General features: G+C 45.4%; 3 protein-coding genes across 3 annotated transcripts; all 3 read right to left on the bottom strand.

Annotated features, from left to right (window-relative positions):
• Positions 1 to 1,221: 1,221 nt before the first annotated feature.
• On the bottom strand, positions 1,222 to 4,046 carry LOC136355273 (protein FAR1-RELATED SEQUENCE 5-like). Its single transcript, XM_066307659.1, has 2 exons — positions 2,391 to 4,046; positions 1,222 to 1,227 (listed from the first exon to the last, which is right to left on the bottom strand). The coding sequence occupies exons 1-2, from the start codon at positions 4,044 to 4,046 to the stop codon at positions 1,222 to 1,224; spliced, it is 1,662 nt and encodes a 553-aa protein (XP_066163756.1).
• A 4,251-nt stretch (positions 4,047 to 8,297) lies between these two features.
• Positions 8,298 to 9,494, bottom strand: LOC107277476 (putative cyclin-F1-2). Its single transcript, XM_015769008.1, has one exon. The coding sequence runs from the start codon at positions 9,492 to 9,494 to the stop codon at positions 8,298 to 8,300; it is 1,197 nt and encodes a 398-aa protein (XP_015624494.1).
• Positions 9,495 to 13,531: 4,037 nt separating this feature from the next.
• On the bottom strand, positions 13,532 to 14,605 carry LOC107275358 (transcription factor GTE9). The gene has a single exon (XM_015769007.1). The coding sequence runs from the start codon at positions 14,603 to 14,605 to the stop codon at positions 13,532 to 13,534; it is 1,074 nt and encodes a 357-aa protein (XP_015624493.1).
• Positions 14,606 to 14,657: the final 52 nt, after the last annotated feature.

Below are 14,657 nucleotides of genomic sequence, written 5' to 3'. Positions count from 1 at the left end.
ATGTGTGCAAGCCACATGACCAGCTGTTGCAAGCATGTTCTTTGTAAGTGGTAATTCGTTATAGATAATTTGCGACAAAAATTAACTGTTTGTTTGACTTGTCACTTTGCTGAGGGACTTTCATTGGGCAGAATGGCCAATTGGTAATCCTGGTGTTCTTCCATTTGTTTTCAACGCCATCTTCTAGCCTTGCATACTGGATAAACTTTTCAATTCCTTTTATCTGAGTTATCAAATAGAGTATTACATATCTAATGTAAAAAGTTAGTAAGGAATAGTGATGAATCTAAAGGCACAATGTAGCATACTGTATTATTGAGGTCTTTATCTTTGTCGTAGTAGCTCTTTTCCATGCGCATCGAGTCTAGTATTTGAATTTTTTCTTTAGCACCATTGAGAACAGCCACGTACCAATGAGTTGAGTTTCTATTGAGTGGTAGGAAAATCTACATAGGAAATGAAATGTAAGTCATGCAGTTATTATTATGAAGGATATTTGAGGACATTGATATACCATATCATGTTGCAAATATTTTGCTGTAACTTTTGCTCTCTTGTCTCGATATTGCTTGTTGCGGGTTCCAATTTGTTCACCATTTGTTTTCCAGGCCTGGCAATGTGCTGTACTTTCTAGAAATGCAGTACCATGCTCTCTTGGACTTTCACTTGCATGTCTTTAATCAACATAATGTATGCATCTATGACCTGTGAAAGAATAAAGAACAAAATTTAGATACTGATAATATTACGTTGTATGGAAGAAGTTAAGTATTTCTTACACTGCCTTTCAACCACTTGCTTATGATTTGTGAGTCTTTGGGATTGACAAGTGGCCTAAGAAATTCATATGTAAGTTGTATGCCATCAATACTTGATAGCAATTTTTCATCATCATCACATTGCTTCATGTAATTGATGGTAATCTCATCCTGCAAGCTCAGTTCTGTAGTTTTTGGTTCCTTACTTCTCTTTAGAGCACTTGCAAATGTTTTTTTTGTAGTATAAGAATGGACTGTCTGATCTGTGAGTTGGCTTGCTAACCCTTCCATGTGGACGTCTCAGCCTTGCACCGATTGTGTCAACCTGATAGGATCAATTATATAATTATTACTGCATTGCTAAATAATTTAATATGTTGTCATGGTTGTAATTTTAATTGAAATACCATGTTTTTTTCAAACAAACTATCATCATCGCTTTCAATGATGTGTGGAGCTTCAGCTATCCCTATATCAGGAATGCATGTGATTTTGAATGCTTGATGAGAATTCTGAAATGTTAATTTTGGAAGGGATTAGAGTTGTAATAGTGATATCATATTACAAGATAAGAAAATAGCAGCACCTTATGATCCATATTCTTTCCATCGTTTTGATTATCAGTTTTTGGAATTTCTTTTGTTTGGGATGAGTGCTGCAAAATATTAGTAATGCTTAGGTACTCTCATAGTAGTAATAGAAATGTATTGAGATATGTTACCACCTTCTGGTCCTTTTGATCACTCCACAGAATGGCATGTATTTCACAGGAGTTCGAGTAAAAACAGCACAATGGTGCTAGTAGACAAACAATAAACAATGTATGCTCTGTTCACAGCTGACAGTAATTAAGACAAAAGCTCCATTCAACGATATACATGCTTTGTTCTCCAGCAAAAGCTTGTGCTTTTCACACAAATTCATTACAAGAACCATGACAGATTGAATTGTTCATTACAAAATAACTAGACCACACAATATAATCCTCTGACCAACAATACAACTTCCCAAACAAGGCATATTCAACTTCCACCAGTGCAAAGAAACACTTCAAACTCCAGATTCAACTTCCACCAGTGCAAAGAAACACTTCATACTTCTCATACATCTTCTTCTACTTTGCTGAAAATAAAATCACAGATCAAATTAGTAATATATAGAGAGAGTTTACATAAATTGACATATTCAAAATAATCATATTATATTTCACCTTAGGAAAATTGGACATGTTCGAACAGTGTGCCCATGGCCACGACAATAACCACAACGCCTAACACGCTTCTCCATGAATCCTCGTAGTCTTTTTGTTGGAGCTCCTTTAGGCACAATTTCCATAGGATCATGGACCTTATCATGACTCTCAATGTCTGTACGTAAACTTTGCGCTAGCACATGACCACATAAAGACAAATCTGAGTTCTTTGTCTCACATTCATCAGTTTCTAAGTCCAATTTTTCTAGCATCTCCATCACCATTAAAGTAGTTTCCTTAGACACCGAGCACTTGAAAAACACTTCCGTGCCCATGCTACGCAACCTGTGATATCTCTCCATCTGGTTTGACCATGTATATACTTCGCCATACCTATCAGAAGGAAACATGTGTTTCGCTTTAATTGTCCACCTACGCACTATGCATGCTTCAGGAATGGCATCGAGCTTCAAATGATGCATAATTGCAACCATATGCTCACATGGGAGGCATTCACGATCCATTTTTCTGCATGTGCAATTTATGCTCTTCATTGTTGATTCCACATATGTACAATTCAAGATTTGTAGCATCTCAGAATCACCTTTCATGGAAATAACATACTTAACCAAGTTGTCCTCTTCTATACAATCTATCACCTCCCAATCCATCGACTTAGCAATAACCAACTTCAACTTCTTAAAAACTGCAGGTGTAAATATACGGGCAGCATCTTTCTCAATAAAACTAGCATCATTAGAAGTGAAAGGGATTGATTGTGAAGCTTTACAATCTAGCTCAGCCTCCCTATACCTCATACGTGATAAGCAATGCTCATAATGCTCTACCAAAAGGACAAGGCTCATTTTACGATCCAAATACCTATGAAGTTTAGAATTCAGACTTTCACTACGTTGGTTGCTTTTCATCCCAAGAAAAAACAAACCTTTAGTGTACGCAGTAGCCCATTTCTTCCTCAAATTGTACATCCTCACAAGCCATTGGTTGTCTTCACAACCTTTATGCTTCACCTTAAACTCGACCCACTTTCTCTCAAACTCTTCATGATCATATGGTGCGTGGACAAGTGTTCGAAAATCTGAAAGCATATCAGGACGAAGATGTCTTGCCATGTTCTGCTCAATGTGCCAAGTGCACAACCAATGCTCAGAATCCGGCATCACAGCTGCTATTGCTCTACGCATGGCATTGTCCCCATCTGTGATCAGTGCTCTAGGATGCTTCTGATACATGCAATCTAGAAACTGCTTAAGAATCCATTCATAAGTTGCAACCTTCTCATCAGCTACGATAGCACATCCAAAAATAATAGTGGAACCATGGTGGTTCACACCAACGAATGGGATAAAAGGTAAGTTATACCTATTCACCCGGTATGTGCTATCAAAAACTACAACATCCCCAAATGCATCATAATCGATACGGGATTGAGGGTCCGACCAAAATAACCGTTTCAAACGACCAGCTTCATCCGTCTCATACTCAAAAAAGAACTCCATGTCATGTTTTTGCCTCCATTGAAAATACTTTATAACACGCTCTGCATCACCACCTAAAATATGTTTCTTCCTTAGCCTAGTAAAATAGTTGTACAGGTCCCTACTAACAAAACCTGTAGCATCAAAACCACCATGATGCCTCTCCATGACATCCATAACTTGATGCTGACGCAAACCCACTTCTTTCAATTCCAAAATATTAGCCTTTTGAGCATTGCTAATTGTGCGATGTGACCGTAAGAAAGCTACTTCATCTGATTTAGCCAACGGATGATTATGCTTTGCTACATACTTCACAACAAACCAATCACCTTTCTTCTTGTCAAGTTTAATCTCAAAAAGTGCATTACAACCACATCTAGTAAGAGCTTTTGGTTCTCTACTTCTGTTAGCCGCTTCCATATACACTTCTTTCCTATGTCCTTCTCTAGAGCATTGGTACTGCCTATGGGTTACCGCAACAGTAATAGGATCACGTCTAATGTAATTCTTCCTTACACTAAACCCTTTTTCTTTGGCATACCTGTTATAGAAGAGGAAACCTTCTTTCTCTGTCTTAAATCTCATGGCAGTCATTGTTCTGTACTCCTCTTGTTCTTCTAAGCTTATAAAATTGTCTCCCATTTCATCACCCATACAAGTTCTCTAAAAAGAAAACACATAATACTCAGAAATCATCTAAAATCAACAAACAAACTGCTACCTATCTCTTGGTTCTAACAAAAAAAAAATTAGACCACAAGAAAATCACATACCTGAGAGGAAACCCTAAACCGGTAGGGGGCATATGCTGCTTGAGTTGTCCAGGGGGATAGGGGCAAAAAATACCCACGGCACCGTCGCTCCTTGCGCAGATGGATGGGCACTGGATGAGATAAGAAATCGGTAACGGTGGGGGCGTGAATGAAGCCGCTGGTGAAGGAGTGTTGGTTCCCCCGCCGCGGACGGCAGATGCGGGGCCAGCAAGCGAGCGCACAGGCGGGGGCGTGGATGCGGGGCGGGCAGATTTGGGGCGAGCCTGCGCGCAGCTCAGGCGGGCTTCGCACGGGCGGGGCTGTGCTCGCCGAGGGGAGGAAAAAAAAGAGATTAGATGAGAAAGCGGCGCCGCACGGAGGGAGGAAACGAGAAAGAGCGAAAAGGAGAAGAGGGGGCGCGACTACTTTCTCTGTTTTCCAATCGTACCCTTCTAACATGGACGGATGGATTTATCTCTGTACCTCCCAGTACCAGTACCTACCGGTACAAGTTGCTGGATGGGAGCAACGCTCAAAAAAAAAATTGCACGCCGTCACGCAAAAATTTGTCCACTAGAATAGTAGATTAAGCATGGGAGATGATATATCGTACTACTATGTACTCATGCACATTGCTAGAGAGGTTGCAAATACAGTGAGCATATTCAGGATTACAGAGCAGATACAAAACATGGTGAAGCATCGAATTTTGCAGAATTTTCAACAAATGGATGTAGCCAGTTTTAAGTGAAATAACAAAAAAAATTATTACATGTAAAAAATCGTAAATATAAAAAAATTTCTATAACATCTAAATTTAGTGTATTGTAAGTGAGTGTAAATTTTTTTAGAATCACACAGTACAACGCAGACACTCACAACGCATGTACGCACACTCACCCATGAACGCACGCACGCAAATCCTCCCCCTATGAGCTTGTGTATGTGAGTGTAATTAACTGCATTGTTACTACAAGTTAGATATATAGAAGAACACAAATTTTGATGTAAGATCCTACAAATTAAAAAGTGAAAGATAGGAACTCAAAATCATTCATGTATGAGGACGCAGTGTGTATCGTCTTTGCCCCTATCCTCCGATGGCGCTGCTGCATTTTCCTCCTCCTCCGCTACCGTCGCGCACCGCAGTCGTTTCCGCCTCCCATGCAACATCACCGTCGCCACCTCTGCCATGCATGGGCAGATCTAGATGCGGCACGATGGCTGAAATGGTTTCTCCGTAGTGGCGTCGTCCGGTGGCGTGGCCACGGCGTTGTACGAGCTCTGCAAGCTCTAGCTACCGGAGAACATGCGTCAGAGATCGTGAGTGCCAGCCAGGGTGGCGCCCGCGCTGATCACCTACTTCGCCGCTGCCGACTCTGCCCGCGCCGCGGAGGTGCTCGTCGTCTTCGCCAAGTCCAGCGAGAGCCGCCACGAGCTCTCCAGTATCCCTAGCATCGTGGTCGTGCTCGCCGCAGACAACATCGCCAGCAGTGGCAATGCCCGTGCAATCAAGCGTGCGCTCGTCGTCTTCAATTGGATTTGTGCCAAGAGCAACGAATTGGCATGGGAGGCAATAAACCATGAGAAAATTCGATCCATAGCACAAGAAAAAACCCGATATCAAAAAATAGCACAACAAATTTTTCACTTCGACCATAAGCACAGGGCACCAATTTTCTTGCGATCCATAGCACTCCCGTTACATTTGTCATCCAAACATGTGAGTTGACATGAAAAAAAGACTTATTTGCCCTTCTTCTCCAAGCAAGAGGGCAATGGAGCTTAGACCGACGGCTCCCTCACGCTCCCCCCGTGTCGCCCACGCGCAGGCCACACGGGAACCCCCCCCCCCCAACCGCCTCCCACTCCCCCCTCCCCCTTCCTCACCACCGCCAGAGCTCACTGTCGGCAAAGTCGACTGGTGAGCGGCGATGGCGGCGGCGGGGGAGGTGGCGTTCGCCGGTGTCGGTGAGTGGTGGCAGCGAGGTCTCCCGGCTAGGCGGCGGCAGATCCGGCGCTGCCGTCGCCGGATCTAGCAAGGCCCTCCGGCTTCGGCGGTGGAGGGGGCCGCTACAGCGCGAGGCGGCGGTGACTCCAGCGCGCACGTGGCCAGCGGAGGGCAGTGCTCGGGCTGACACGTTGAGGCGGCCGCTGGCTCTGGTGGACAGCGAGACGCGTCGGAGCCAGCCGGGGTCTCCACCATCGGCTTCTCCGCCAGCCACCGAATCCCCTTCGTCCACGCTCCCAATGGCACCACCAGCTCCGTCTCCGCCCATTGGGTCATCGGCCTCAGCATCACCTCTAACGACGACGACGGCCTCACAGGTGGGTCGACCGCGTGCGGCTGCGAAGCGAGGCGACTTGGTTGACGGCGGCGGCGGTGGCGGCGACTGCTTGCGAGGTGTGGCGAGGCGACGACGGCGATGGCTGGAGGGTGGTTCGACCGTGCGCGGTTGGTCCATGCGATGGCTGCGAGGCACGGCGAGGCGACGACGGTGGCTCCTTGCTCGACCGCGCATGGCACAGTAGCTGCTCCGCACGGGGCTGCAACGACGAGATGACATGGTCGAAGGGTAAATTAGTCCGAGGATAATTTTTTCTACTGCAAACTAAAACCATTAGCTTAAAATACAAGGGAAGTGCTATGTATCGAAGGAAAATTGGTCTCCTGTGTTTCTGGTCGAAGTGAAAAATTTGTTGTGCTAATTTTTGGTACCGTGTTTTTTCCTGTGCTATGGATCAAATTTTCTCATAAATCTTGGGCTAAGTCGCTAAGAGGAATTCTTTTGAATTCCAAATCATCCAATTAATCTGAAATGCTCTATGACCTTTTTCTCTTAAATGGCTAGCTGTGAAATTCCAACAATGATCTAATTTCCTCTAATGATTACCAGTTTACCACACAAGATGTGCTTGCTTCTTTCGTATAACAGCGCCCTGTAAACCTGCTGAGGGAGCAAATATTCCAAATTTCCAATTGAAGTGTAAAAATAAACAATTCAACAGTTCCATGAAAGAAAAGAGCTATAAAAAATGTGTGAAATGACACTGGAGAAAAATAAAAGGCATACATAAAATAGAGGAACAGAGCAATAGTCGACTCTATCATATGATTTCTCTTAAATAGAGGAGCAGAAATGTTGTAACCGCATGGTGATATGACGACTTAACATAGCGAGAGGGAGCGGCTGCCGACGACGTCCGGCCGAGGGTCATTTTAACTCGAATACGTCGTAATATGTTGGATCAGAGAGGAGTGCCCGTAATCAGCGCCCTGGGATGTAGGGTACTGCTGAATCTCGTAAACAAATATCGTGTTTCAGTATCGTCATCGTGTTTGGATCTCCTATGATGTTTCTTTCTCGTTTGGTTTTCGATAATGATCTCGGACCGGTTTTATAACATAAGTCTTTTACGTGTTCGAGAAAAAAAAATGAAGACAACCTCCTTGCCATATTTACAAAGACTCTCTAGTTAGGATCTTGCTGAGGGGGCCAAAAAAAACCTCAATCAAGTTGCATTGCATGGCAACCATGAACAATCAACAGAACATGTTTACAAGAGATCTCTGCTCCTACCGGTGTCCTCATCGATCACTACGTTCTACATGGCGAGGATCGATGCAGTTAACGAGGTCCTCGGAGCTGTACCCGTCAGCTCCTGCAGCTCCGTGCTCCAGAGTCCAGACCGGTCGGGCCGGTTCAGCGAACACCTCGCGATGAAGATCGACGCCGCCGGCCGCCGCCTCCATGGACGGCAGGTAGCCCGCGGGCAGCCGTAGTTCATCAGTGACTGGTCGGCGATGTCGCGCTCCAGCCGCTGCACCCGTAGCTCTTCCTCTCCCCGGCTGTTATACCGGGTGAAGTGCTCCACGAATCCACGGTTGGGCCATAATTGTAGAGAGATCAGAGTACTAAAAGCTAGTAATTATAAATTTGAATTGATGAATCACATATATTTCAACCAAATAACACGCACAATTTTGAGTTTACAGATCAATGTACAGGCAACAGTGCAAAATTTAAGCCATCATATTCATGCCTTGCATGCTTGTGCTTTTACAGACTCTTTTGTTCTTCCTATACATGGGCTATGGATCCTCGAAGAAGTACTCTTGCAAAAGAGCAAAGCGAGGACATGCAATTTGACTGTATATGTCGCACACGCACCCCATCAAGTCGATGGCCTTGTAACCTGTCAGCTCCGCGAGATCATTGCTCCACGGCTCATGCCCCAGCTCGTGCAGCCTCGCCAGGAAGATCGACGACGCCGCCACCATGGACGGCAGGTAGCGGTGGAACCCGTACGTCAGCAGCGTCCCGTCGGCGACCCGATGCGCCGCCTCCTTCAACTGCTTCTCTTCTTCTCCGTCGCCGTAGTACCTCGTGAAGTGCTCCACGAACGTGTACGCCGTCGGGCCGCCGAGGTTGAAGCCCAGCGCGGCGAGCATCTCGGTCTCCATGATCGACACCATCTTGTGCCTCGTCTCGCTGGTGTAGCCGCACCGGGCGGCGACCATGCTGGCGTCGATCTTCCTCAGGGTGTACTGGTCCTCGTACTTGGCAGCGAGGAACACGGCCGTGGCCCCGACAAGGCGGAGCTGCAGCGCGTCGTCCGACTCGGGCGTCACCGACAGGTAGCGGTCCAGGAAGTAGGCGGCGCGCTGGAGCGTGCCGTCGGCGAGCTTGTTTTTCCGGCTGAACTCGCCCATGAAGGCGATCATCGAGGCGCGCACCAAAGCGCTCATCCGCCCACCCTGAGTCGTCTCCAAGAAGTACGGCGACGGCCGCTCCGCGGGGTTCGTCTCCATGGCACGGAGGGTGGCCTCGACCTCGTCGTCGTAGGGCGCGCACAGCTGCGGCCGTGTCGGCGCCGAGTTCTCGGTGGCCACGGCCACCGGCTGATCGGCGCGCTGCTCGGGTGGCACCGGCACGGGCTCCTGGAGGACGGCGCCGGTGAGCGGTGGAAGATCACCGAAGACGGGGAGGAAGCCGACGTAGGTGTGAGGGGTACGGGGGGAGTCCGGTGGCGGTGCAAGCGGATGCGGAGGCATGGCGGCGATGGTGCGGACGTAGGTGTCAGCATCCATCTGCGGAAGCGGAACGCCGCCGCCGCCGGAGTAAGGCCCAAACATTGCTGGGACCTGGGAGCGCTGCGTGCGTGTGATCAGCAGCAGCAAGAAGTCCGGCGAGGTCTCAACGGAAGTGAGAGGGAGAGCGAGAGGCGGCGGCTGGAAGAAAGTTTGCACGTACGCTCGTGCAGGTGGCGTGGCGCGGGGACGATGCATGGTGCCTCTCGCCTTTTATCGTGCATGTCATGGGTGTTAATCCGACTCCGATTTGATTAGGGTTAAGCGCGCGTGCTAACTACTAAGCCAAGATGATGTTGATTTTTAACTAAGCGCGTACTTAGGGCCTGTTTGGCACAGCTCCAGCTCCAACTCCACCCCTCTTGGAGCTGGAGCTCAGCCAAACAGTTTCAGCTCCACCAAAATTGGGAGTGGAGTTGGGTGGAGCTCTCTCACAAAATATACTAGAGTTGTGGAGCTGGGTTTAGGCAGCTCCACAACTTCACTACAGACAACTCCTGGAGTTATATTTAAAAGTTGGAGCTGTACCAAATAGGCCCTTAGTTCGGAATCCGCATGCGTGGCGCGTGACATGGCGAGCGTGCATGCGGCGAGCGCGGGAATTTCGTCCCAGGTTTATAACGAACTGATCGTCACACGTTTCAATGTGTTGTCTGACAAAATTTTGGTGCCTGACAAAATTGAACCTGTCATTTGTAGCTCTCGAGTGGCTGCAAAAGGATCCAAAATGTTACAATCGAGAGGGAGGATTGAAAGTGCGAGTGTTTCGGCCGATTGATTTGAAAAATTTTCATATCAAAACCGTTAGCGATAGGTTGGTTATAGCACTCTCGAAAGAATTCAGAGGACATGTTGACTTGCATATGAACTGTGCATTGGTTTGCTGCAGGCATGCATGCAGGGTTCGGTTTTAGAACTACTGTATTTTGGATTTTGCAAGTTCAGCTTTGGCTGGCACTAAAAACATTGGCATGATGCAGTTTTTGGTTTTACGATCATGCTACTTATTCAGAGGTCTGTGCTAACCTCCCTGTTGATGTTGATACGGATTTTGCATGTTCAGATTTGACTTTGTTTTTTAAAAAAAAAGAAAATCCAAAAAATATCATTGATAAACGTCTTATTCCAATAAATGATAAGTACGAGTTTAATGAAATGTTATCGTATAAACGACTTCATCCTAGAAATGTCATCAGCGTTAGGGTTCGGTTAGCAGTTTTCCGTTAATTGTTATAGGATGAACGGAACCCTAATGACGACGATATTTTGGGGGTAAAATCGCTTGTATGATGGCATTTTATGTAACTCGCATTCGTCGATGACATTTCTTCGACTTGGATGTTTGTCCATGGTATTTCTTGGATTTTGGGGTGAAAACGAGCCGCACAATCGGATCATGGTATTCATATATCCTAACTCATATTTTCCTTCAAATTCAGAATTGGTTATAGGTAGTATCGGGTAAAATTTCACTCATCCCATATTATTTCCTCCGAATTGGATTCGGAAACGGATACTATCTATTTGTATCTCTAATTGATAAATATTTAATATAAGAAGACGAGATATATCAAGGAGCAAATTGTACAATATTATACGTGAACTCGCAAAATAGTTACTAACCAATATTTCATCATGTTTATAGGTGAATTTATAATAGAATTTTATACAAATTTCATAATATGGGATATATGGGAAGATACAACTCTTCCTATATCCTAACCCATATTATTTTACGAATTCAGATACAACACTAAGATAATATCGAGCATCCCATTTTGTCTCCCATATTCTTCCTGCAAGTCTCGGGTCAGGCCAGCGGTCAGGAAATACTCGCGCCGTTTTCATCCCTACTTGGATTTTCTATTTTTCAAAAACCCCGACATGTTCAGATTTAAATTTTTCTTTACAATTACACGGAAGATGCACACACACGCACATACAAACAGACGTAACACCATATATATACTTTGATGCCCGTATTTTGATTTCTGCATGCTTTGGTTTGGGTGCTGCTTAAGTGTCTATGTTTCACGTACTGCTACAGATAAGCTGGGATCCCCAAAATTGGATCAGTCCTGGAGCTTGGAGTCTCATCTGAAGATTTTCTGTAGCCATATTCTTGTCAAGCACATATGAATGACTGGCCATATGATTGAGACAAAGAAAAATATTGTTTGACACAATTCGTATCATAGCAAGCAAACACACTACACGCATTCCTAGCACATCGATTTGGCGGGAATGGATTCTAAAATCTCGAAGGAGTGTAGTGTTATCTCTTAAATTTAATTTAAATTGTTATGAAAAAATCTAAAATAATTTGACAATGTAGAGTAGTACTTCCTCCGTTTCGTAACGTAAGACTTTCTAGCATTGCCCACGCATTATTAAACGGATGGAGTAATAACTATCATTCCACTAAAAATAAACTTTAAACTCAATCTACACATTTAGAAGTAAAAAAGACAAATTTGAACTATATTTGTTCATACGTTATTTTTTTTATTTTTAATTTCTTGAGGTGTGAGTTGAGTTTAGGCCTAAGGTTTTGTGGAGTGGTGTATATATATTGAATAAATGTTGTCAAATATTTTGAGATTTTCTTTATAACTATTTGCATGGTGTTTGAGCAAACAATTAGACATTTCCCTCAAGAGTTTAAAAGTATTTTGCTGATTTGCTAGTGGATTAAGATGAAACTACGCTGATCTCTCGAGGATATTCCCGTTAAAAACTATAAAAAAATCCTTTAAAAATTTTGACATTTTTTTTTGCAACATGCAATTTAAGTTCCAAACTCAACTCACACATTGAGAAATAAATGAACAACTGTATATTGAATTTGAATTGATTTTTAGTGGAATGATAAATGTTGCTATATATTTTTAAAAAATATACATTTACAACTTTTTTTTTTACCGGAATGACCGAAGGAGGTCATTCAATGTAATTATTTACAACTATTTGCACACAAAGGTACACGAGGATATATATCTGTCGAGATTAGAATCCGTTTCCCAAATTAAGCAACAATAGTGTTGAAACACATGATCAGTACAAAGTTTCCAATGTGCCTCAAGCTCGGAGCCTACGGATACAGAGTATAAAATTGTTTGGTTCAGTTCTAAATTTTCAATGCACAAATTGGCTCGCGTAATCATTGTCTGAAAAATAGCACATGCTCCTAACAACGCAGATTACAGCACGAAATGGCTGCAAAGATTAAATCTTTATATACACCAGATGACCGGACACATCAAATTGCTCGACTCTTACAAACGTGAGAACAATACTCCGTCCACTTCATATTATAATATTATAAGTCGTTTTGACTTTTTTTACTAGTTAAATATTTTTAAGTTTGATCAAACTGATTGAAAATAAAGTAATATTTTCAACACAAATTAAACATAATATCAAAATATATTCAATGTTACATTTAGTGAAACTAATTTAGTATGGTAGATATTGCTAATTTTTTCCATAAAACAATCAAATCTAAAAAGGTTTGACTAAATTCAAAACGATTTATAATATGAAACGGAGGAAGTAATTAAGAGATCTTTTTTATAAACGTGCAAAAGCTTTGCACATCGATATATGGGAAACTATTTCAACAGCTCGAGTGGACGTCCACCCGTTTATTACATGTCATCTAAATGGTTATAAAAAAATTAAAAAAATATGAGCAAGATAAATCAATATGTAATATATCAATCCACAAACATGCAAGTTAAAATTTAACTTCTACAAGTTGTAACAAAAATAACAAACAAAACTCAAATTATTATATGTATATTTACAATTAAATTTATTGTTTTTGTTACAACTTGTAGAAGTTGAATTTGAACTTGCATGTTTTTGGAGTGATATATTACATATTGATCTATCTTGTTATTTTTTTTTTTGAAAAATTTTTCATAACCATTTAGTTGACATGCAATAAACGAGTGGACGTCCACTCCAGCTATTAGAATCCATCTCCATCGATATATATATTAAAAGAAGATTTTACAACTACGACCTACAGAGTACAACACTATGGTATATGGATGATCATCTCTTTGATCATCAGTACAAGTTCCTAATGTGACAGTATGACAATCTGCAGGACCTGCAGAGTACAGCATTGATGAATCCGAGTTGCCGCTCATCAAGAAGCCGACGCCGCGGCTTGGCCGGCCGCCGGAATTTCTCCGTACGATGCCCTCTACTCCGATGAGTGATCCCGATCAACGTGGTTGTTCCTCGCGCGCCCTCTTCCTCTCGGCGTCGCGGCGGAGCCTCTCCGCTTGCGCTCTGGCGATGAGCTCGCTCATCCGACCGGCCGGAGCCGGAGCTGGAGCTGCTTCTCTCCGGCTCCGGGTCAGCTTCTCCCCCATCTTGTAAGCTTGTTCGGCGACCTGCGGCGGCTGCGGCTCCAATGGTTTGGTGGCCACAGCTTCGACGACGACGACGGGGAGATGGTTTGCTGTGTTTGGGTTGCTGCTCGCGGTGTCGCCGACGCCGCCGCCGTCGGAGTCGGAGTCGCTGCCTGAAGAGGAGGCGGATGTGCTTGATGATCCGGAGGCGTTGCCGCTGCTCGAACCGGTGGTGGTTGAGCTAGGATTTCCTGGCGACTTGTCGATTGTGTCGCCGTCGATGTCGACGAACTCGTCGGCTTCTGGCTTGACGAGCGGCGACGCGTCGAGGAGATCCTCGTGCGCCGGTAGAGGAGAGTCGCCGCCAAAGATGTCGATGAGATCGTCTTCTTGCTCTGCGGCTGCAGGTGGTGATGATAAGGCGAGAGGAGGAGGCTTGCGCGCCGCCGCCGGCAGGGGAGAGACGCCGCCGCAGATGTCCATGTACTCATCGGCGACCTCGCCGTCCTCGAGTCCGCGGGGCGACGTGCGGCGAACGGCGGCCTCGTCGTCGAGCATCTTCCTCAGCTCGAACAGCGCGGCGTCTTCCGTGGAGCCGAGATCGATCTCCAGCTCGTCGTCGTCGCCGTCAACGCCGGGAACCGCGCGCCAGCTGCACCGGCGCCGCATGAAGTCGGCGACGTGCGACGGGAGGATCCCCGCCGGCAGCGACGACAGGAGGCCGACCAGCTGCTCCTTCTGGGCCATGGTCATGGCCTCCTTGTCCTTGACGCGGCGAGGGAGCGGGCGGCGCGCCGCCGCCCCCGCCGCCGCCTTGCGCACCAGCGCCTCCGCCTTCTTGAGGAGGCCTCGCACCGCCTCCATCTCCGACCGGCACCGCTTCCTGAGGAGGGAACCGGAGCCGCCGTGGCCGCGCGGGGAGGAGCGGCCGATGATCTCCTCCATCGCCGGGGACGGTGGTGGTGACGAAGATCTCGAGAGTTCTCGCTCGCTCTCG

This window comes from Oryza sativa, chromosome 2, assembly GCF_034140825.1.
Source record: "Oryza sativa Japonica Group chromosome 2, ASM3414082v1".
Lineage (NCBI taxonomy): Eukaryota > Viridiplantae > Streptophyta > Magnoliopsida > Poales > Poaceae > Oryza > Oryza sativa.
Note: the sequence above shows the minus strand (reverse complement) of the source record. Positions and strands in the feature narration are given on the sequence as shown.